At 23.4% G+C, this 26,784-nt stretch overlaps 1 protein-coding gene across 1 annotated transcript in view; it reads left to right on the top strand.

Annotated features, from left to right (window-relative positions):
* The window catches only part of LOC129618831 (myosin-G heavy chain-like), a 190,061-nt gene that overhangs the window by 85,305 nt on the left and 77,972 nt on the right, over positions 1–26,784 (top strand). The window contains exon 3 of the mRNA XM_055533846.1: positions 18,423–18,470. Within this exon, the coding sequence (XP_055389821.1) occupies positions 18,423–18,470 (48 nt within the window). The remainder of the gene's footprint in view (positions 1–18,422; positions 18,471–26,784) is intronic.

Here is a 26,784-nt window from a genome sequence, read left to right as displayed (position 1 = left end):
TTACTGCAGGCAAAATATACATTGAGTATTCGGAAACAAAATACTCAAATAAAAGTCTTATCAAACAAGAATCTTCTTAAATCTATAACAAAATTCATTAGATACTTACAGTCAAAATTTTAAATTTACGTACTTAAAATGTTTAAAATTTGTTTATTTCACATATGCTACATTAATTTTTAAAAGCAATCAATTGTAGATTTTACAGATGGGTGTAACAGTTCATCGCGATTAACATAAAAAAGCTATTGTGCCCTCCCATTAGGTGTGGAATACGCCCTACAGCAGACCCTAGGTGTAAATGCACCCCCCTTGAGAACTACCCCACTGTTAAACTCAAGTAACTTGAAAGATTCGGTAGACTGCAGCTCCACTGAGTGCAATCATTCATTTTCATTAGATTTTTAGATTATTTTTAATAATTTTGAGTTAATTTTATTTACGATTGTAAGGCATTTTTCATACCAAATCGACAATAATAATGAATACTCAAAGGTTTTCAATGAAATTCATGGAAAATGTAAGATTTTTCAAAATTACAAGTTGATTTTCATTGGAATTTTCATACACTTAATTGGTATCATTTTGACAAAACTGACTGCTTTCACATAAAAAAATTTTATAATTTTTCCTTTTACGAGCACCATAATACAGGAAATTAAAATACACTTTCATTTAAAATATCTTATAATTTTAAATGAAAGTGATTTTGGATAAGTTACCTAATTATTTTATACGAGCTTCTCAATAAATTTCATACGAAATGGGCTTACCAGTGCAATTATTCTTCTGAGACTCGAAATTAAAACAAAACAATAACATTAAATTTTAAATTCAAAATTTAGTCAAAATATCCAATGGGTCGTCGTGCACCAGTTCCCTATAGGCGAAAAAAAAATTCAAAATTTTAAAATTCGCTCAAAATTCGCTCAAAATTCGCTCAAATGATTAATTTGTTAAATTTAAAATATACAAAGTTTTTTTAAAATAAAAAATTTATATAAAATTTAAAGTAATTTCAAATATCTGATCCTATTGTCTATATTGCGTAAATTTTAATTAGAAAAATTAAATAAATTTTTTCTTATTTACTAAAAAATTTAATAATTAAATAAATTTTTTCTTATTAAATTTTGTTCTACTAAAATTAATTGTATTTCGTTCAACTTTTTACAGCAATTTTTTTTTCGCTTAATTTTTTTTAAATTAAACAATTTTTTTCTTGAATTAGAACAAAAATTATTCCGCTTTCATTTCAATTAGGTAGTGTGAGCGAATAAAAGCAAAATTTTTATTATTCCATTTTCGTTTTCGTTTTCTTTTAATTATCTATGTTTAATCTTAAATGTTATGAAAAAGTAGCACGTAAATGTTTGTTTTTTTGGGTTCAACGTTTGTACAATTACTAAATAGTATAAAAGTTCTCTCACTCTCTCTCTCTCTCTTTAATTTAATTCATCCTCTATCTAAATTTGCTTTCTCGTAATTTCAACTAACTATACAATTTAAAGCTATGTATATATTTATATGCGTTTATATTTGATTGTATCTACTGCGATTTTAAATAAGTTATTTAGATTTTTTTTTTTTTTTACACAAATCTTATTATCTGTTACGGTAATTAATCTAAATTTACATTTAATGTATATTTAAATTACACAGATTAAGTTTAGATTCAATTATTTTTTTTTTTCTTTTGGTTTCATTTCATATCATTTGGAAAGTAATATATGTATAAAGAGAAAAAAATACTAAAAAGCAAACAGAAGAGAAAATTAATTTGGTTTATTTATCTTCTACTTATTCTTGAAAATTTTAATATTATGCGCTTTATTTACAAAATTACTGTAGAATAATTTCATTGTCTTCAACTTCAACAATAGTAGTATTCGAAATACTGTTATGCCAATACTATATATGAGTGTTAGTTCGTTTGTGCTCAAATCTACTTTAGATTTTTCTATGCTTTTTTTTTTTACAATGTTTTCTTTCTATATTTTTACTTATTTCATTTCTATAACATGGTTTTGAAATGACCTCAATTTTATTTTTCGATTATTTTATACTATTATCATTTTCTATTTGGACATCACTACAATACCGAATTGACCTCATGATATTTTATTAGTATAATTATCTTTATTTTTGTGTGATTTGTGTAAAATGTATTTAGCGTAACACTAATGAAAAGCAATTAAAGTTTAAATAAGTATTTAATATTTAAGTATTGTCTGTATGTATGTAAAAATATAAACATAATAATGTATATATGAGGTCATTGAATTATTGAAAATATTAAGTTTACATATTATACTTACTTTGGGTACATTGTAAAATACATGACATTTGATAAAAATTAGTATTGATATGATAAGTCTATTGAATTTTTTGAATAACATTTTAATTAGCACGCAAATTGTATTGTTGTATAATTATTAAAATTGCTACGAATATTAAATTAAAGTAAAATTTCTTAATGTCTCAATGAATTTTCTAACACACACTGAGCAAAAATTGAAAATTGAAAGAGTATTGTGTTATATATCTTATTCATAACTTCATATATGTATGTACAATTCTACACTTACGTCGTCTCGTAAAGTTGAACTTTATTCGAAATTATTTATTTTGCTTTTTGCAGAAATTTTGTTGGAAATTTGAGAATTTTAAGGCAAATAATAAAAATTCTTATAAAATAGAAATTAGGGAATTATTTTGTTTTAATTATTATGAGAAGACATGAGAAATTAAATTGACAAAATGAGAAATTTAATTGTGGCAATGAGAATTTAAAATTGGTGTATTTTATCATTGGGAGCATAAATAGAGTTGGGTTAAACTAATGGTTTTTAAAATAATACTTTTTAGGTTCAGGTGTTTATACTGCTTTTAAAACAATGTTTTACATTATTATTGCTTTTCTTCATATGTACGAAAATATGTATAAATTTCTTGCATACTTTTAGAGGATGGTCATAATAAAGAAACTGAACACTTCTCGTTAGCATAATTTATTGTTGTATTTGTGAGTTATTATAAATAATTATACAATTGAATTTTATTGAAATGAGTGAAGATTTTCAATTGAGTTTCTTTAATGTGAAATAATTTTTCTTATAAAGTTTTATAAGCTGAAACCTAATTAAAATTACGCAATCTTTTAACGATGAAACAGTTTACTTTACAATTTTATTACAGCAATTTATACTCAATATAAAAAACTAACAAAATTTTTATGATTTTCCGAAATGTTTCCAATATCCAACAAAATTTTTTAATTATAAATTAATTATTTAATTTATTATACACATCGGCAATATAATTACAAAATTGTTTATTTTCTAAATTTAAAATCTTTTTATCATTAATATTTTGTTAATTTTTGGATTATTTTATTCGATATTCGATTTCTAAATAGTGAGAAAAGCGAACCAAAACTGTTCCGGTCTGTATATAAATAATCGATGAAAATAACTTTAATATTGCAATGCATAAAATGCGTTCGTACGTTCGTTTATTAAAAAAAATTTCTTGATATTTTGATTTATTGCTGTTGTTTTATACAATAGTTGTTATATACATAGTTGCATTATAACATTATAATATTATGACTTGGTTATTTTATGTAATATATGTATGTATATGTTATATTAGTAGCATAATTCCTATACTAGCATGAATGTATTTTTTGTTATTATTATTGCTTCTTTAGGTCTGCTATTTTTGTTATATTGCTTTGTTGCTTCTTCTGGTGCTATTTTTAATGTTTATTTATTTACTCTTCACATTTTATAGAAAAAAAAAATTATTTTTATTTATTTATTCTTATATATTGATTTTTTTTTCAAGTTGTTTGATTTTATTTATCAATAATATTTTTGTCGGCTATAGATTTACAGGATGTTCTGTTATTTTGTTATTTGCGCCATCTATTTGACCATCTGTTATTTAGTATGCCGTATGTACCTACTTCTTTATGAAATTGGATTGGTGATGAACTTTAAGTATAATATAAATTTATAGACAATAGTCATGAACTTGATAGTCGAGTTTTAGTGAGAGTATATGGCTTGATCTTCATTAATAATTTTATCACAATTTCTAATAATCCGGAATTAATCGCCTTAATCTTTCCATGTTAAATTATTTATCGAGTTTTTAAAAGCGAAAATTATTTGACCATTATAATTTAAAAATTTTTGAGCTATAAATTTTTTAGTTCTAAAATTCTTACCTATACAAACCGTTTAAGTTAAATTATAATTAAAAATCAATATCCATTTGTACTGCATATAACCAGATCTCTAAATTTATGATTTTCAATTATAATAATAACCAATAGCCCCAATGAATAGCCTCTATACATGTACATAATATATAAATTTTTTTTTTTATTGTTCACCTTGTACTCTTTATATTGTAATATATTTATAATAATATTTAACAGTTGAATCGACTAAATATATAGAGACTTCTTCTATTCAATTATAATAATAAATAAAATATTTAGGTGTACAAGTATGCATACATAATATAACAATATCAAAATAATATAAAATACGCGCTTTTGAAGTAAAAGGAAATCACGTTCAACAAACAAATCATAATACATAAATATAAATAACAAAAAAAAATAGAAAAGAACAGCTAGCGTAAAAGAATAATCATAAAACATAAATATTTTTAAGTATGTTTGATAGTGATGATAAAATAAAATATTCTATATACACATGTATACATATACAACTTGAGTGCAATTATACATATTTGTTTATATGTATATATAAAATGGTATATAAAAATAGGCTGAAAAATTTACATTTTTCTAGTATAACAAAATTTATATACAAGCATCCTTCAAATAATGCGTTTCATTGATTTTTATTATTTTATAGTTTTTCCAATTTTGATTTTAATTTCTAGCATTTGACGAAACTCTAAACCGAAATTTACGCCACGAATTGTTTAAATTAGAAATTTGAGAACTGAAAATTTGAGTAATTCTAAATGATGCAGAACTCTTGAAAAATTCCAGTTTGTTTTTATTATAATTATATTAATTTTATTTATTGTACAAATTTTGTACAGTGTTCTTAATACTCGAATAAGTGCAGTATTTTCTCAAAGCAAAATAAAAATCTAAGAAATAGCCCTTTGAAAATTTAATTGTTATATTAGAACTTTTGAATCTAAAAAATTTTATATAAATTTTTTTTTTGAGGAAAGTGACTGTATTAGTACTAACAGCCTCCGTTCCATAAAATTGACTGTATATAAAATTGACTGTATTAGTACTAACAGCCTCCGTTCCAAATTGTTCGGCGCCGTACGCTAAGAGAAGTAATTACGAAAATGCACTCCTGAAATGAAAACGTAACCGGAAATTGAACATAGTGTCGAATCGTACCGTGGATATACGATTCTCAGCATCTGATTTTTTATAAAATTTCGAAGGCAGGCGACCAGTCTCATTATTTTATAAGTGCGTTATATTTATATTAGAAATTTCGGTCTTTCTAATATGAATTTTAAACGAGATATTTGTAATTGTTAAGTTCAGTTCAGTTAAATTATGCTATAAGAATATATGACTTTATTCAATGAATGTTCAATAGAGACTGAATTTACATAATTATTAATAAGTTAATATAATGAAAAAGTGTACGGTAAAAATCCAAAGTATACAATAGAAATACATGTGTGGGAATAGTATCGATATATAACTAAATTAAAAGTGCATGTTTTAAGCAACAGTGCTTTAAGAAAATATTCGAACATTCCCCCTATCGATGCTATTTCCACATTACAATTTTCAAGAACTTTTAAATTCAATTTCCCTTCAAATTTCTTTAAATTTTATATTCTTTATGTTAAACAAAACATTTTCAAAATTTTAATTTTTAAATCAACAAAATTTAACCAAAAAAAAATTTTTTTTCTTTAACTGCAAATTCAATATTTGTTTTATAATTTTAAATTTAAAATTTCTACACAATTCATTAATTTACATTTTTGCAAAGATTTTGTAAACATGTCTGCTGGCATTTGTGTTCCTGGAATATGTATGACTTTGATGTTACCCAATTTAGTTTGTTCTCTACAGAAATGATATCTTAGATCTACATGTTTAGATCTACTATGCGTAATATGGTTTTTACACAAATTGACAGTGCTTTGGTTATCGCAATGTACTATAGTTGGCTCTTCACAAAAGCTCACATAAGTTAGCTCATGAAGCAGATTTCGAATATATATCACTTCTTTAACTACTTCTGATAATGCTATATATTCTGCCTCCATTGTTGACAATGCAGTTGATTTTTGTTTCTGAGATTTCCATGAAATTGGACCACCACACATTGTTACCACGTAACCAGAACAGGACTTTCTTGTATGAATATCATTTGCCCAGTCTGAGTCGCTAAATGCTTTTAATCCTTCATCCTTTTTAAAGTATCTTATCTTGTAATCTTTTGTACCAATTAAATATTTTAAGATCCTTTTTGCAGCTTCCCAATGAACCTTTCGAGGATTATTGTTGTATCTCGCAAGATAATTGACACTGAAAGATATGTCTGGACGTGTACTGTTGGATAAATAAGATAAAGCACCAATTAATTCTCGGTAAGGCCTTTTTTCCATATAATTTTTTTCTTCTGTACTTATAGGTTCTTCAATTTGTAATAGTTTTATATTATTTTCTAAAGGAGTACACACACTGTTTGCCTCTAAACAATTGAATTTTTGCAATATTGTATTAATGTAGTTTTTCTGACTAATTTCAATGTTTCCTTTTGATGATTCTCTTTTTATATCAAAACCAATTATATTTTCCACTTCACCTAAATCTTTCATTTCAAATTTATTTCTCAACATATCTTTTGTCTCCTTTAACAACTTTTCTGTATTACACGCTAGTAGGATGTCGTCAACATAAACCAATATAATTACGATTTCTAAATTCGAACCTTTAATATACAAACATTGATCAGTTTGAACTTGTTTCATACCAATTTCTATTAAAAAATTATTCAATTTTTTGTTCCATTGTTTGCTGGCTTGTTTAAGACCATATAGTGGACGTTTTAATAAACAAACTTTGTCATTATTTTGTATGCCTGGTTGTAATGGCTGTTCCATATAAATTACATCTTCAAGGTCGCCTTGTACAAATGCTGTGATAAAATCCATGTGATGTAGGTAAAGCTCATTTTTAACACATAACGCGAAAAGCAAACGCAAGGTTTCATGTCTTGCTACTGGAGAGTAAACGTCATCATAATCTATACCTTGTTGTTGTTCGCAACCTCTAACAACCAATCGAGCTTTATATTTAGTTGATCCAGAACAATTTTTTGTCGTGAATACCCATCTATTTGACAATATTTTTTCTGCTTTTGGCCGATCTACCAATTCCCAGGTCGCATTTTTCTTTAAACTTTGTAATTCAGATTTGATTGCGTCTAACCATTTTTCCTTTTCATTACTGTTCATAACATCATTATACGAACTAATATTCGCTGCTACTACCAAATTTGCCTTTTGCTTAAAAATCTTTTTAGGCCTTCCTTTTCTGCCCGTTCTCAATATACGAGGTCTGCCTTTAGCATTTTCTACTTTTTCAGTTTTCTTAGGTGAATTTTCATTTTCAATATCTGAACTTTCTTCATTTTCATGGCTACTTAATGAACTTTTGCACTCTGGAATACTATGAAAAGAAATCTCTCTATCCGTGTTATTTTCATCTACATTTTCTCCATCAAGAAAAATATCCTCTTTAATATCAATATTATTAACATCAACATTTTCTTTCGAACACAAATTACCATCAACGCTAACTGACTCTATCATACCATCTAAAAAGAAATAATTATTTAAATTTGTGTTTTCAAAAAACCTTACATCTCTTCTTTTAACAATGCTTCGCTTTCCATCCCAAAGTCTATATGCTTTAGAATTTGAACAATAACCAACAAAAATGTATTCTTCTCCTTTGGGTTGTAACTTTGAACGTTTTGGTCCTTTATATAGCGCTACACATTTGCTGCCAAATGTCCTCAGATGATTAATTTTGGGTTTATTACCAAAAAACAATTCATACGGCGTTTTATTATGTTTAATTGAACTACATGGACTTCTATTTCTAATATATACTGATGTATTTAGCGCTTCGGCCCACAAACTTTTTGGAACTTTTGAATCAGTTAATAGACACCTTGTCATATCCATCAGGGTCCGGTTTGCTCTCTCGGCAACTCCATTTTGCTGCGGAGTATATTCCACCGATAATTCTCTTTTTATTCCATGTTGCTTTAGATACATTTCAAATTCTTTAGATAAATATTCTCGTGCGTTGTCACTTCTCAAGCATTTAATTTTCTTTCCGGTCTGACATTCAACAAAATTTTTGTAGTTCTTGAAAGCTTCGAAAACTTCACTGCGATTTTTCAAAAACGTAATTTCAATGTATCTGGAAAAATTATCGATAAACGTCACAAAGTATTGAGCACCACCCATTGATTTCTCACTAAAAGGTCCACAAATGTCAGTATGTATTACCTCCAGAATATCTGATGATTTTCTTGTTGAACTACTATAAGGTAATTGATGAATTTTCGACTTTTCACAAACCATACATTGAAGTTTCCTGATGTCAAACTTTCCAGTTAACCCATCGACCATATTATATTGTTTTAATTTTATGACGTCATTAAAATTCAAGTGACCATAACGTTGGTGCCACATAATAATATCATTATTTTTTATATCGTTTACTGTTAATAAAGAAAAATTGGTTTTGTGTTGCTTTAGTTTATATAAGTCGTTATATTTTTCCGCTAACATTACACACAAGCCATTTTCTGATTTTACTGTAGCTTCATTTTGGTTGAAAAATACTTTAAAATTATAACTTGAAATTTTTGAAATTGATATTAAATTGTATTTTAATTCTGGTACATATAAAACATCTTTCAACATTATTTTTAATATTTCTTTATTTTCATTAACTACATCTAAATAAATGTTGCCACTACCATAAGATTTAATTTGTAAATTACCTGCAGTTTGAATTTTACTTATTTCGTTTGAGGTCCACTTTAAGAATAAATTTTTGTTATTGCACATATGTGCAGTAGCTCCACTGTCTAGATACCAATTATTTTCATTAATTTTTCCCGAACTTTCATAAGAAACTGTCATCACTGCATTAACTGCTTTTCCTTGATTTAAACTCTTATTGCCTTTATAATAATTGTCTTTAGCTTTGTAATCTCGATTTCTTTTAAAACAATCAACGGATTTGTGACCAATCTTTCCGCAACTAAAACATTTTCCATCAAATCGAAAACTTCGTGGATTTCTTCTATATTCTCCTTTTTCTTTCGGTTTATTGTCGTTATAATGTTGGTAGCTTTGCCTAATATTTTTTGAAATTAATGCATTAGTTTCATTCTTACTCTCATTTATATTACTGCGGCGTGTTTCTTCCTCTAACAACTTTACTTTGAGTTCATCTGGTTCTGGCAAATTGTCACGAGTCTCTATTGCAACACAAAAATTCTCAAATTCACTAGAAAGTGAATTCATCATCATGATAGATACTAATTCTTTTGGTATCTTAACTCCCATATCCTCCATTTCGTCTATAAGATTCTGAAATTCCCGTAAATGCTCACTCATACTTTGATCAACATCCTTTTTTAATAAAAATAACTTTTTGTACAGCATAACCTTTTTTGCAGGCCCTTTTGATGCATAAATTTTTTCTAAAGTTTTCCACGCTGCTTCTGATGACGTCACTTTCTTTATATGAGTTAGTTGATTTTCTCCCACACATAAAAATATTAAAGCCAAGGCTTTTGCATCCTTCATATTCCAAATTTTTCTTTCAGCCTCAGTTGTTGGACACTTTTCTTCACCTGTTACATAGCCCCAATAATCATTAAAAATTAACACGCTCCTAATTTTCAACTTCCATGATTCATAATTGGATTCATCCAATTTTTCAATATTATTCGGCAAATTCATTTTTGTTTTAATTAAAAAATAATTTTTTTTTTTTCTTTAATTTGCAAAATTTAATTTTTACTCAAAATAATTATTACTACTGTAATTTTCAATAAATATCTTATGTTCTTAATTTTTATTTAACACGTGGATTTAACATGAACTGGGCCCATAACCTGTTAAGTTCAGTTCAGTTAAATTATGCTATAAGAATATATGACTTTATTCAATGAATGTTCAATAGAGACTGAATTTACATAATTATTAATAAGTTAATATAATGAAAAAGTGTACGGTAAAAATCCAAAGTATACAATAGAAATACATGTGTGGGAATAGTATCGATATATAACTAAATTAAAAGTGCATGTTTTAAGCAACAGTGCTTTAAGAAAATATTCGAACAGTAATTTAATTTAGTTAATCTTACTGCCTATTAGAGGGATTCTTGTGTTTTTCTATATATAACAATATACGTAGAGAAACATGGATAAACATAATTGTTTTCTTTTTGTATAAATAAAAGTATATACAGTTATAATAATAAGTCGAAATAATTGTAAATTATAAAATAGCGTCAAATTAAATACAATACCTATGGACATACATACACTCATATGTACATATGCATATTTACAAATAAAGAAAAAATTTAAATAATATTTTTTTTTATTTTTTTAGTTCAAGTTACTATATTGAGTGAAGGAATGTACACAATGCGTATACAATAAGGGAGTATTTATGCGAGTACGATTTTCTTATATGATTTCTGAATATTGAACGTTTTCTCAATATTGTTGAAGTTCTAATATGTTATGAAAAGCGGAAGAAATAAAAAAATTTATGAAAGATAAACAAGAAAGAAAAAAATTATTTTATTCAATTTGTTTAAGAGTAGCAAATTTTACTTTAACTTGGAAAATATTTTTAGAAATTTTTTTAAAAAAATATTAAGAATCGTAAATTAAGTCATTAAAATTAAGTTCAATAGTATGTTTGTAAATTCAATATAGACTCAAAGTCATATACTTATTGCGTTTTTAGAAATTGGATTTTTGAAATATTTGTAAGTACGCCTCCTTTAATATACTCTGTAATATTCGATAATGTGAACATGAAATTTGAGAAACAGCAGGAAATCAATTGCGAATAATTATTTCTTTTACAAAATTTAAGTAGTTCTTGTACAAAAAGCCTTTTTTATATTGCCAGCGTACGGAAAGACATAAAATTTTTCTGTTTTAAAAATTTCCTGCCGTAGATGGTTTAAAAATATACAAAAAGTTTCTTTTGTTTTATAGAGAACTTTAAAAATCCTTCAAAAACTTTTATTTCTTTCCAAATTCTCTTCAGCTCTTAATCGATATTTTATAAAACTTATTTTACAGAATACCTGTAATACCTACGTGTACATGATTACTTAGAATTTAAGAAAAATCACAACCAAAGTTTTGTTTCTCTTATTTTATTTTTCTCGATATTTTTTGTTCTAAAATTTCATCAAGAATGTGTCACCTTACAAATTGTTTCATTGTCACATTAATAATAAACTTCTGTTTCCCACTTTATTGAGTTTACATACATCAACACCATATTCTATACAAATGAAAGCAAAAAGAAATAAATAATAAAAAAATATTGGTGTGTTAAGACGACAGTAACCAGGGGAAGCAAAGCAATTATTTTTGAAGGTAAAATAAAAAAAAAATTAACTGAAAAGAGAAAATATATAAAAAAAAAAATTTAAGAGAACGCACAAAATGTCAATTCAATTCATTAAGCATATTGTAGATATAGGTATAGAATTTTTCATATTGTGACAATAAAGTCCACAATGACTGTTGTCACCTCTATATTATGGTTATAATTAAAAAATGTTTACATTTTCTTGTGAATTTTTAATATTTTTAAAATTACGAATCTCATGCGCTATTCAAGTAATTTCACACCAAAAATTCTTGTGCCTTGCTCTTTTCTTGTTCTTGTAGTCATTAAATTTCTAATAATTTTTTTTACCTTGAAGGTGACTACTTTTATACTAGTACGATTATATCTTTATTTTAGATTCCTAATAATTCTAAAATAAATTTCTAAGGTGAAAATGTTCAACATATTTTTCTTTTTTTATTCTGTTTTTCTTTTTTCAACATCCTCCCCAGCATTTTTCCGTTTTTGATTTGATTTGTATTGTCAACAGTTTGAAATTATGTATTATTATTATGATTATTGTTATTGCCATAACAAGAGTAAAAACAACTGTTCTGCTAATAACTATACGACTGTTAGTCTATGTTATTAATGTATATAAAAAAAAATTTATTAATAACAGGAAGAACTTTTTGAAAAGTTTATGTTTTATATTACTGGTAAAAATAAAAAAAGAGAAAATAACGAGTAAAATGAAACATAATTTTTATTAAATGTTTTTCACGTGATAAAAATCATATTTTCTCTTTCTCACTTCTAAAGCTATTTTTGAATTAAAAATGTAACTACGCTTGAATAAAACGTTCAGTATAACAAAGCAATATTGATAATGGTCATATTAAAGTAGGTACAATACTTATACAATTGTAATAGGGAAATTTAATAATAATATGAAAAATATTGTGTAAAAACAAACTTATTTTTTGGGGAAATTATTTAAGTAAAATAAATGAAATGAAATTCACGGTCAAATATTTGGATAAGCTTTAAATTATCGAAAACAAGCAAATTGTGACGTGTGTCATAATATGCAAGGTGACAAGATTTAGGTTGAATGAATTAGAAATCAAGAAGATCTTGCTTTACCAAAAGTTTCGTGAAATAAAAATACAGCGTAAACATCTGAAATAAATACAGAGAATAGGAAGAGAGAGAGAGAAACATTGTCACATTAGAAATCTATATTATCAACAATAAATCAACAAATAGAAGCTGTAACAGTAAAAATGAAATTATTCAGTATAATAACAATAAGGAGAAAATTTTATATGAATTTTTTTAAATATCATTCAAAAAATTTGCAACACAATATTTATGTCAGATTTTAAAATGAAATTTATGTTAAATTTAATTATATAGACTTTAATAATATTTCATATTTAAAATTTAATTAGAAATTTTGATTAATATTTTTCCGGAAACCATCATTTTTCGAGGCATTTAAAATATTAGTGTGTGAGAATTCCCTCTTTGCTTTTATGTACTTTCCATCCAGTTAAATAAATGCATATATTAAAAATGACGCTAACATACTTATTATGTATAACTAGTATACTGTTATACGGTTGTAAAAATACTAAATGAAAAATCTATAATTTATATGTGATTAGAATGATTTATACTCATAGTATTGTAAATCAGGTAGCTTTGACGGTTATCTAAATTAAAAAAAAAAAAATATATAATTTTTATGTCGTATAAAAAATCATAACAAAATTCTATATAAAACTGTTATAATGTTAGGAAGCTAGTTATTAAAAATTTCTTGTACCTACTCAGTTTCTTTCATGTTGTATATTTTTGTTGCAACTTGGTGTCTCCTCTTTCTTTGATATATTTCTGTCATATTTAATTTTGTTATTCGTTCATATTTATAATTTTTATTTTTCTATATACTTATATTTTGTTAATGATGTTCTTCTTCTATACTTTTAATCGTAAATCATTTTGTTGTTGAGTTTCCTTAAAAGTTTTTCTTTTCTTTTTTTTTTTTTAAATCTTTTCCTTTTATTGAAAGTCAATGGTAATGAAATATTTAACTTGTACTTGAAGAAATACAAACAAAAATCTTCTTTTGAATCTTTACAACTTTTCAAAAAAGAATAATTTTATGAATTAAGTGGGTTATCCAGTTATTAAAAATTATAATTTATTTATATATATATATATATACATATATATATATATGTATACATAGCATTAATATATAGAGAAAAGTTTTGTATAAATCAATTTGAAAAAGAATTCTTTTTCAAGTATTGTAACAGATCGCAAACATTTTATTAATATACATACATACATACATACATACATACATAAGACCAATATACGATTAATCAGTATATAAGAATATTATCATCAATTAAAAATGGCATGAAATTTAAAAACTGTAATTCCCTCTATAATTCACTTAAATATAAAAATAAAAATTTTTTTGTTTTGTTAAGAAAAATAACATTAAAGGAAATAAAGAGTTGATTCCAATTAATTATTTCTTCATAGTACTATCGTTATTACTGAATGACTAAAGAATACAGGCAATTTAAATATTCCACAATTCCACCATACAATCGAATTCCGAAAGCGTAAGAGAATAATGTGATGACAATAAATATTGTTAAATGATATTAAATCTAACATCATACAACATACATTAATAATATTAAATAATATTAAATAATATTAAAATAAAATCTCTCCTCTTTTTGCTCTTAAAATATAATATGTAAATAATATTTATTTAATACAATTTACAAAATTTATTAAAATCAACTATAATATATTTGTATTTTTAATAGCTATGAATAAAATATTCTGAATTTAAGGCTACTTTTTTATTTATTTTTAATTTTCTCTTTATTCTTCTAATTATAAACAACACAATATTTGATATTAAATTGATCTCTTACTGTTCTCTGCTGTCCATTGCTCTCTTATTACTTTTTAATGTTATTATTCTACTTTTGTGTTGTTATATGATTTGTATTGTGTTGTGAAGAAGGTGAAGTAAACTATTTCTCTGTTGCTTATATTCAGTGTTAAGACGTTCTGTTAAATGCTCTTAAATCGATTTAATTTCACCTTTTATTACACTCATTAAAGAAAATTAACATATTCAATAAATTACTATACCATAGTAATGTAAATGTTACAATATAAAATTTTAACAAAATTATAACATTTTTTATTGTAAAATAATTTCAAATAAAAAATTTTTTAAGATCTTATAATACGAAAGTTGTTCCAACTCATAAAAAAATCATCATAATATTTTTTTTTTTTAATTGAAATAGAATTTAATTTTTTTTTTATTTTTTTCATTTTAATAAAAATTTCTTGACTTATGTACCATGTTTTGTTATTTTAACCGTTGTCAAGTTAAATGAATCAAAACGGTATTACTTATTTTTAAAAAAAATTCAAAAGATGAATAAAAAATTTCAAAATTATAGCAACCAATTTTTTCTACTTACCTACTGTTTTTTTTTCCTTATTTGTTTTATTTGATTTTTGTTTTTTGATTCATTCTTGTTCGTTGCATCATTCCTGTAAAATTGTACAATTTTTTTCGTTTTTTTACTTAACAAAAATTTATTACCCTTATAATGAAAAATAATAATTTAAGTGGATATAAATTTAAAAGAAAAAAAAAATTAAGAATCAAATAGCAAAGAAAATTAAATTTTATAAGTAACAATTAATAATAATTGAAATTTTATACAGTAAAACCTGTTAGAGGCGGAAATGCAAGGGACTGAAGTTTTTTCATTACGGCATAGGCAGATTTAATTCTCAGGCAGACATACAATTTTTAATTTTGCAATTACTGCTTGATTATAAAATCGTTGTGCCCACATTTAAGCATTGAAACTATTGCGTCAATTCAAATCGATTGTGCTAACTAAAAAATTGTGATCAGTTTGTTAAAAAAGGTACAAACTGTTTGATTGTTTAATCACATACGATCATACGGTTGCATATGTGTAGGCGCTTGAATATAAACCTGTGGTACAGAACTAAGCAATCAAACAGTTGCAAAACTAAAATTGCATGCCTTTTTAAAAGCCTTAACTTCCGGTAAATTTATTGCGGTAATAACTGATTTTCAATTCTTACAGTGTACCACTTTAAAAGGTTTTACTGTATACATTCTTATACATAAAAAAAGAATTACATAGCAGAATAAAATTAAAGAAGATGGGAAGATAAAATAATAGTTATAGGTAGTAATTATTTAATTGAGCTAAAAAAGAAAGAAAAAAAAAATATGTAAAATATTTTGTAGATTAAATTATAAAAAAAAAATAGATGAAGTCTTTTTTTTTAATTATTATTGTTTCTACCTATGTACATAAGTATATAATTTTTATATAGTACAAACCGTTGATTTTTGTTTTCTTAATAAATCTTTTGTACAAGTTAATCGTGTACTTAGTAATTTTTTTTTTTTACTTTTATTTGCTTTCTAAAAAAAAAACTTTGTTTATATTTCAAAAGTACTGAAGTTGAAGGTAATAATTATTATTATAGATGAAGTTCCTTCCTTGAATACAGAATTATATTCACCAGTATACAGGAACAATTCTTAAACTATTGCTAATAACATAATTTTTCATTTTCAAATTGTATATTTAAAAGAATTGTTATACTCGTATATAAAGTTTCCTATTGCAAAAATTATCTAGAATTAAAAATACTATGCTGATCTTGAATTTAAATCAAACTATATTTTATATCAATTAAATGTTAGTATATATGTATGTATATATAAAAGATAGTTGTAACAATATAAAGAATGATATTTTATACTTATATTAGTTTTTATAATTTCTCACAATTTTCGTGCATTAAATTTTTTTAATAGAACAAGGAGAAAATAAAAAAAAAATTGAATTACTACTTAGCCTAATAAAATTATGTAATCTTATATAATTTAATTTCATTAACTTGCGAATAACGGTAGTTAAGAATTATAAAGTGAATTATTTTTCTAATACTGGAAACGGTAAAAATTTTTAGTAGAAATAATTATATATGTAATTAATTAATTATAAGTTATGTGCAGTATAAAATTTTAATGGTTTTATTAATAATTAAGACTAATGAATTAAGAAATTAAAAAATAAATTAAGAAATTATCAAATAAATATAATAAATGTTTTATTGTATGGTCAGATTAAATATGTGCCATTTAATAAAGTAAATTGCAAATAATAATTGCAAATTATTTGTCTACTTCTGACAACAGTCTTTCATGCAAAAATTCAAAATAAATGCTCGCAATTATGAATTAAAAGGCATTAAATCACTTTCTTCAACTGATGATCTCTTATGGTTTCTCTTGTATTTTATATATTATTTGTATTCTCTTCAAAATCTCTTCTCTAATATTGTATTTCCCTTGAAAAATTGGTGTCATCACAGCAAATTTTATATGTTTACATAATTAAAATGTTCGCATTCTCAATTTATTTAAGTCATTAATTTTATTCGGTATTAATTTTTCTGATTTTTTTAATGTAATGTTAAGAAAGTATTACTGGTATTAGGACAAAAAGAAACATAAATCTATGGTATCGAAAACCAATTAATATTCTTATAATATTCTTACAAAATCTTCATGTACAACCATAAATGAAATATAAATTTAATTCTTTAAAACAAATATGGTAATGTGATTAAAATAATTTTATACATGATATCATGTAATAATTTAAATCGAAATGACTGTTAATAAAATTACAGGCATAAATGTGTAATTACATTATTTTTATACAGTAAAACTCTAATACAACAAATCACTTATAGGTAACGAACTTCTCTATTTAGTGAACAATATAATTATTGCGACGTCAGCAAATTTTTTGTTAAAATAAATTCTTCTCTCTATTACGAGCAAACTAATAGTGGCATGTTAATTTTATTGGAACTAATATCAAATATACAGATAGCAATAATAATATCAAACTCTAGTAAACTGAAATACTCATATAAATTTTTTTACTGTTGTCACATATTTCCTACAAATTTTAAAATATATATTACATTTTGCATTTTATATAATAATCTTAGAGAAAAGAACATCTGGATTTTAGTATAATAATAATTATAATGTAATCATAAAATTTTATTATTATAATATCATAATTATTATTGCATAAATGCCAGTAATTATTATTGTATACAATATGAATTATCAACGTAACTGTATATTTATACTGTAATATTTAATAGTTCAGAATAATCAAATTTCGTCAATTAATTTCAACACATTATTTAAAATAAAATGTAAAACTTATAATATAATATGCAATTATGCACTAATTCACATATTTATTATATTATTTTGTATATGTATGTATTTAAAAAAAATAAATGTCACAATACATAACCTCAATTACAAAAGAGTATAACAATTTTTCATATTATGCATATTTTAATAAATTATAAAATATAATTGAAATATAAAAAGAATTCTATTTATATTTAGTTATACATATTTAATATTATATTGGATTGAATTCCCGGTATACTTGCATTAAAATTTAATAAAATATACACTTAAATACTATAAAAATTCATTTAAACACGTACATGCAAATATTTAATACTTTTATATATAAATAATTTTTATTAAAAAAATTCAAATAATATTCGTAATATTAATATTTATAATAATAATTATTATATATTTTTTCTCATTTCAGTTCATTGAAGATTGGCATCATTGTATGGACTTTGATGACTGCAAAAATGTAAGTTTTCTAAAACCAAAATAAAACAAATTCTAAAAAAATTTCTAAAAACAAAATACCTAAATAAATAAATAAATAAACAAGAAAAAAAAAGCCTGATATTCAAATATTTTTGCATTTTCATAAAATTTTCACATATACACTACATATTTTAATATTTATTCATTTAATTATTAATTTTCTTTATAAATAATCGAATTAAATATTAATTTTATTTAAATTGAAATATTATTTTACTGTTATAATATATTTATTATACATAATAGTATATATAGTCTAAAAATATTATTTAACGCATACTTGCATACCTGCATATACCAATTTTGAATTTATTATAAAATAGTTATTCATTGTGCGTACGAGGGTATTATTGCATATTGTATCCTATATAATATATATACATATAAACACACACATTTAATAATAATTATAATATTATGACTAGACATATCGCACCCCTTAAATAATACGATAATAAATAAGAAATACAAAAAAAAAATTATAATCAATTAGAAAAATTATATTATTGGTATAACATTTGGCATCTCCAGATTTCAAAATTCAAAATTTTGTAGAAGTGATTCCTAAATCAAAAACAATATAAACAAGTTTAATATAAACTTTCATACAAATGGTTTATTCAAAAAAAAAAAAAATTTCTAGAGGAAAAATTATAATGTCGTTTAGATAATTTTCTAATCTGAAACCTAGTTGAATTCAAAATTTAATAGTAATTTTTCTATATAAATTTTCAATGGGTCAAATAATAAATAATTACACAGGTTTGTCTCATACATTCTGTATGAGAGTTTTAAAAATATATACTTGTTTATATTTTATTTGCATATAATTAGACCAATTTATTTTATTTATGAAATATATATTAGTGCATGCTGATCATTATTTAATCCAATATTAAAAGAAATTAATCAGTATAAAACTGGTTTTTGGTATTAGTATAGTTTTTGATAACAAGTTTGATAATGTTTTATCAAAAATTAAATCACACTCATACACCATACAACAATATACAACATATTCAATTTACTTGTATACTACAAGTAAAATCGATAAAATCCTACTTCATACAATATGTTTGATATCAAATTTTTGTTCAAACTTTAATTAGTTTAAACATTTTTATGTATATGATAATCTTTTTGCTGCTGGTTCAATAATATTGAATATAAAATTGTGTTTATGAAAATAAATTAACTATATTAACATTTTAAATTTTTCATTATTTATTTATTATACTTATCAATAATAAAATAATATAACATGAATATTTATATATAATTATGTTTTTTAAAATAAACACATGCACAAATGTATATATATATATATTATAAATAAACAAAGATTTAAAATATTATATTTTATGAAATTTCAATAATAATTTGCAAAAAAAAATTTTTTAACACGCACAAAATAACATTATTTGTGTTTATAAGTTGGAATATAAGTACTTCGTTTGAAATAAATTATGAATTGTTTTTGTATTAAAATTCGATATATACATATATTTAGTCGTAAATATGTTATATAAATTATGAATGCATACATTATGTATATCAATAGGTATTCAAAGTAAAATTTTTATCCTCTCTTATAATTACATATATAGTATATTGCATTAAATTATATAATATAAAATTAGTAAAATTGAAATATTAAAAATATTGTGTTTAAGAATTTATTTATACATGAATAGAGGAATGTATATAAGTAAATAAGTAGAAAAATATTGATATATATATACATACAAACTCTAATGCTTGTTTAAAATGCATAATTATTATCAGTAATAATACATCAGCTGTAAATATTATGTAATTACTGATTTATGTATACGATATTCTCCTATACTTTATATACATAAATTTTGAAAATATTAAAATTTTTATAATTATACGGATTATATTTTAAAATATTATCTAAATTATTATATTCTAAATCGGTTTATTAAATTTCTATGCGATCATACATTTTAAAATAACAAATCTTGCATCTCATTATTATAAAAAAAAAATATCCGTAATGTAAAATAATAAGTTTTGCTGAATAGCACATAATATTAATAAAAAAAATTTATTTTAATTTTTGGAATTTATTAGAAAATTATTTTATTAGACCCATTTTTTTAAATTTCTTTAAATGACTTATATTGAATACCTTTGTATTACCGATAAGAGTTTACATAAAATATTTTAAAATAAAAATGATCACTAAAATTTCTCTCCCATATATTTAAGTACAGTACAAAATGTTCTCATTTGCATAAATTTACTCATTTATTTTTATGGTCTAGTGTTGTGCAAGCACAAAATGGGGTATGTAATTGCTAGGTAGAATTATGTTCAAATAATTAATATTTAAAATTTTTTTTTTTTTAAAGAGACAAGGTTCTTAAACAATTTTTTTTATGAGAAAATAAAATTTTTCACTGTAATTTCTCTTATTTTTTATATTACATATTATTATTTCCCTTAATTAGAATTATTTATTCGCTTTTTCTTAATTCATACATATGAGGAATTTTGAGTAAATTTCTGTAAAAGTAAAGTTGTTGCCACGTTAAATTTATTTTGATTTAGTTATAATAGAATTATAATTATCTTGTTAATGTGAGTAATAAAATGTAAAACCAGAGATTATTCTCACAGTAAACATTCTCCTCTTATATATTTTTGAGAATTCATAAAAAAACGCAATAGCTATTCTCCATATGACGCTCTTTCACTTTAGTGTACTAATTATACTCTTCAACTTAATCGTATAATTGAAAAATTTAAATGAAAATTATTTTATATTTAATAAAAAAAAATTTCTATGTAAGCAAAATATTAAATGGAAATCATATAAATTTTGCGTAAAATCCATTAACTTTAATAACGAAAATTTTAATTTAATTAATGCAATTTTTAATAATTAATTATTTAAAATTTTTTAAATAATTTTATTTTCACGAAATTATTATTAATGTTAATTTTTATTTATGATATTAAAATAAATTTAATTTTTTTTTTCTCAAATTTTTTAAAATTTCATAAATTTTATTTTAATTAAAAATTATTAAAGCATTAAAAGGGAAAAATCCCATACATTACAATTTTTACATTTGGTTTTTCCAAGAAAAAAATTTCAAAAAGAAAAATTAATGTTTAATGTTGTGTGGGAAGTGTAAAAATTAAAATTCTTTCAAAAGGATATTATTTTACTGTTATATAAGAAAAGGAAAAATTTTAAAATAATTATTATTCATGTGATAATTTTGTTTGACCAAACCTTTAAACTTTTTCCTTATAATTTTTCTTTTTTTCTGGGATAAAATTTCTGGGGTATTTTCTAATTAGAATTAGGAAAAAGATGTTTAAAGTACCCTATAATTGTTGTCTGTGTTAATGAATAGGGAATTATGATATTCACAGAAAATATTCAGCAGGCACAAATAAATAAGGACCAAACTCGGCAAGTAGTTTAGTTTTAAATGAAATTGATTGCCATGATCATTCTTACAGTTTCTTATTAACAATTATTAATTGAAAATTGAGTATTACCTTTTACGTAGCTTTCAATGCTTTAAATGTTTTAAATTAAAATATTTACCTTCATGAAAAAATACCTTGAAGGGGATTAGGCATGGGATTTTATACTTAGTCGAGGATTATAATAAATTCGGACTACAGAACACTACTGCTCCGCTCCATTGTAACAAACACCTATCGTCCAAGTATTACAAACGTATCATATTTTATCATCGGTTAGCTTCTTGTATTTGCACAATATTTGTAATGGCTTTATAATTTACACAAAATTAAAATTATGCCAACGTTATTGCTGTTACCAATTTTTCGGGAAAAACAATACTTTCAACTTCTCTTAAAATTCAAAACGATATCTGACTCGTAAAAAAAAAAATTGAAAGGAAAAAATAAGGAAGCCATAAACCATGAAAATTAAAGGCAAAACAAAAAAATTTGTAACTTTTCTTTTTTCTGTGCCTTTCTTACAGCATTTTATTCTAAATTATATGAGGATCGAGTCATAATCAAAATTAAGGCGGTGAATTAAATTTTTATTATTTTGTTATTCTATTCTTGTGTTGTTATTGTTGTTTTAATGCGTTGCTATTTTTATGCTTGTCGTATTTTCTGCATAATTTTTTTTATTTCTAAATTTTTTAGAACTTTTCTTTCTTCTGAATTTTTTTTTTCGCTTTTTGTTATTCTCTGGCTAGAATTGTGTTTGTTTTTCTGTTTTTCTCAAAATTTTACTTTTCTCTTTCTTTTGTTTAACATTTTTCTCATTTCTTTTTTTTTTTTTTTTTGTTTTGTTTCTTTTTCCCCATTTTTCGTTTTCTTTGTTTTGAAATGGAATTAAAAAGTTTATCTGTTTTTATTACGCTAATGATTAACCAATGGAAAAAAATAAGAAATAAAAAAAAAAATGGGAGAATAACAGAAAAAAATGTAAAAAAAAAATGTTTTAAGGAAAGAAGGGAAGAAAACTCATAATTGGCTTACCAACAACAACAACAACAGAAATAAGGCAAGAAAACGCTAAAAGAAAAAACATTAAGCAAAACAAACAAAAAAATAGAAATTATGTAAATTTTATATTTTAAATTGAAAATACAATAAAAAACGAATTTTTTTTTTTTAATTTATAAAATTGAATTAACAAAAAAATAAATGTATATTATCGTTTAAGTAAAAGAAGAAGAAAGAAAGAGCACAAAAATAACAGTGTACCCAAGCGCTACTATACAAAATTAAAGAAACACGCACGTTTTAAAGCAGACGCATTTTAAAATAAAATTGTTCTTGTTATTTCACTTAAATAACCTAGATTACATATTTAACAACAACAACAAGAAAAAAAATTAAATTAAACAATTGGGCGGTTCTAAAATGTTTTATATACATATTATGGACTCTGTAGGTATGGTATCTCTAATATGATAATGACCATATAACATTATTATTTAAAGCGTGCATTAACAAAACATGGTTATGCATAAGCACGGCATTCATACATGCAAGACAGTGTTGAAATAAATACATGTATATGTTGAATTATTAATTACCATATTTTTAATACAAAATAATTATTAAAATGCTTTTAACGGCGAGACTTTTTAATCATAAACGCGATAAAATGAAATAGTAGCGTATTCCATTTAACGTAATCCTCATAATAATTATGTTGATTAAAATTAAGAGAAAATCAAATTGTTAATAAGAACAGAGAAGAGAAATTATTTCTTTGATTCTAAATGGTGAATAAAAGGTGAATTAAATAATAATATATAATGACGTAAATAATGTACGAAAATGGACATGAATTTTAACATTGTTTTCGGTATAACAAAAATAACATAGCATATTTATTTTTCTTTGGGAATTCATGAAATTTCAACGAAATTTTTTTTTTTATAGTACACGTGTATAAAATTTTTGAAGGTTAAAATTTTTTCAATTTCATTTTTTTTTTTAAAATTAAAAAAAAAAAATGGCCTCGTGTATAACGTAGGTATATTGTTTTCGATATAAATTTTACGTACATATATGTAGGTATATGACCAAAGGACATTTATTTTTCATTTAATTTCAAAGAAAATTATTTGAAAATATTATGAAATTTATGAAAATTTTTACCCAAAGGCTAATTTATAATCAAATATTTCTGTATATACATATATATATATATGTATATTTATTACACATGAAAAATTTTATAATTTTTGCTACATCATGTAATTTATAAAAATAGGAAAAAAAAAAAAAATTTTAATTAGGTATAATGTGTCATTTTTGAATTGGGTTTCTAATAAAATATTTTTGTGATTTCTGCAAATTAAAAGGTTATGTTTCTTTTATTTAACATGTTTTATATAAGTTTTCGAATGCACAGGCAATTACAGGGAATTGCTATTTTTGTCTTAATTTTATTATTTGTCACTTACATTCATTTTTAGAAATTATTTGACCACCCTGCAAGATTTTATTAGAAAACACAATTAACGCAATTTTTTTGTCGAATCGTCAATGTTCGCTCCTACTGCCAATATTGCAGTATCGTCAGCTAAAGTGGCTATCGTAGCATTTTCTATTTGTGGCAAATCACTCTTGTAATGCAGGTACAACGTTGAGCCCAATATACTGCCTTGAGGCACACCTGCCTTTATTTCTCTTAGCGTGTAGTATTCAGCATCTTGTTAATACAATTTATTTTGTTAAAATTATTTAAACTGATTCATTTTAGTTTATAATAGTGACATAATAGTTTTTGAGACCGGTCCTAGAAATGCATAGTATATACGTTTTCATAGTCATTATTATATGATTTTCTTGTTATTAGCAAACCGCCTAATAGATGCATTAAGTAATAAGCCATTGAGGGAAATTAGAAATCTAATGTTACTATTATTATCTTTGCCGAATTCTGCTTACACAATTGATATAGTGAATATCGGAACAAAACTATAAGGCCGAGCACTGCGAATGCTTTTAATCACCGCCAAATTCCTTTTAATTCATAAAAATTGACTAAATAATTTTATTTTCTTCATAATAAAAGAATTTAAATAAAAATATTTGAATAATTTCTCCAAATATCAACCGACTTATTATTAATTATCAAAATATTTTATTAGAACATATTTTAAAATGAATGAAATATTAATAATCTTGTTTATATCTTAATTAAACTAAAATATACATAAATTTTACTTTACAATTCTATGTTTGTATATATACATACAGAAATACAAGTAGGGAGTGAAAAATAGCCTAAAATAATGTAGTACGCCTTGTTCGTACATAAATTCAACTCATAAAAACGAATTTCTCAAGCTGGAATTTTTTTTCTCATTTAAATTTTTGCTTTAATTTCTTTATATACACACGCTTACACAAACTTTATATCACTATATTTTTTTATATTTTTCAAATAAATCATTTTACAAACTAAATATTTAAATATCAGTTTTTAAATAATTATTCCGCCCAACTTTCTTTATGCATATATGTATAAGATATACATATAGTTAATGTAAGAAATTAAAATTTCAACACACCAAAAAACAAAATATAAAAAAAATTTTTTTTTCAATTAAATAAATCATTCTAGAAAAGTATCGCTTAATGAATTTAATGACTGAAGACAACATAATAAGATACAAATTAATTATGCCTGAGAAAATTATTTTTTATTTTCATTTTTATTTAAAAAAAAAAAAACTTTTTAAAAAAATGATAAAAAGCTTTTTTCTAACTTTAAATAATTTTTGTTTTTTAGAATTCTTTTTAACCCTTAACGACTGGATTATGAATTGAGTGGGTCTTGTAGAACAATAATTTTAATGTTGAATGAAATTGATAGAGTAATGCAATTATTATAAATTTTGATAAATTAAGGCCAATTTATGCCAGCACACAGATTATTGAAGTATACTGGCATTTAAAAAATTAATTTTTAATATCAAGATAATATTACGCCAGTTGAATATTGTTAACATAATAGATTCAACAATAAAGAGAGAAGAGAAATATTGTGATTCTCACTATAATGACAAATAATGATATGAATATTATGATTTATGATGTTAATTCCGCATAAATTACTCTGAGAGTATCATAATGCTGTCATTATATCATAATAATATTTATCTTCTTTAATTACTCTTATTACAATTTACTATTATGTAAGATAACATTCTGCGTCTTATACATATATATCTTATTTTTTTTGTTTTCGCTATAATTTACGATTTTACAGATATTATTGTCTCATTAATTCTTAAAATAAGTACGAATTTAGTACTATAGTAGCATAATTTATTACACGGGCGCACATGACTTCAAAATTCAAACCTATTAAAATTAATATTTTTAAGTATAGAACTTTGAGATATTTAAGAATAACAATCAAATAATATATTTAAACTGTACTTACTCTATATTCGAGTTAATTGCACTCTCCACTTGCAGTTCCAACTCTGTTTCAATTTTTAAATGCAAACTAATTCAATACACAAAAGGGTTAAAAAAAATTTTCTTTCTAAAGAATATTTTATAAAATTTTTCTCTCTTTATCACAACTATAAGACAGGCAGCAAAAGTAATAGTAAAATAACAAGAAAAAATAACAGCAATTACAAAATATTATACTTATACTTATTCGTTCTTCGAAAATCATAATAATAATTTTTCATCATTAATTTATTAACTTCATTCCTTTTTAACTTATTCTTCGAAAATAAAAGAGAAAAAAATAATAATAATAATTTTTTATGAATATTTAAGTGTTC

Source organism: Condylostylus longicornis, unplaced genomic scaffold, assembly GCF_029603195.1.
Source record: "Condylostylus longicornis isolate FDR11 unplaced genomic scaffold, ASM2960319v2 ptg000010l, whole genome shotgun sequence".
NCBI lineage: Eukaryota > Metazoa > Arthropoda > Insecta > Diptera > Dolichopodidae > Condylostylus > Condylostylus longicornis.
The sequence above is the reverse complement of the archived record's forward strand: the minus strand, read 5'-3'. Positions and strand labels throughout refer to the sequence as shown.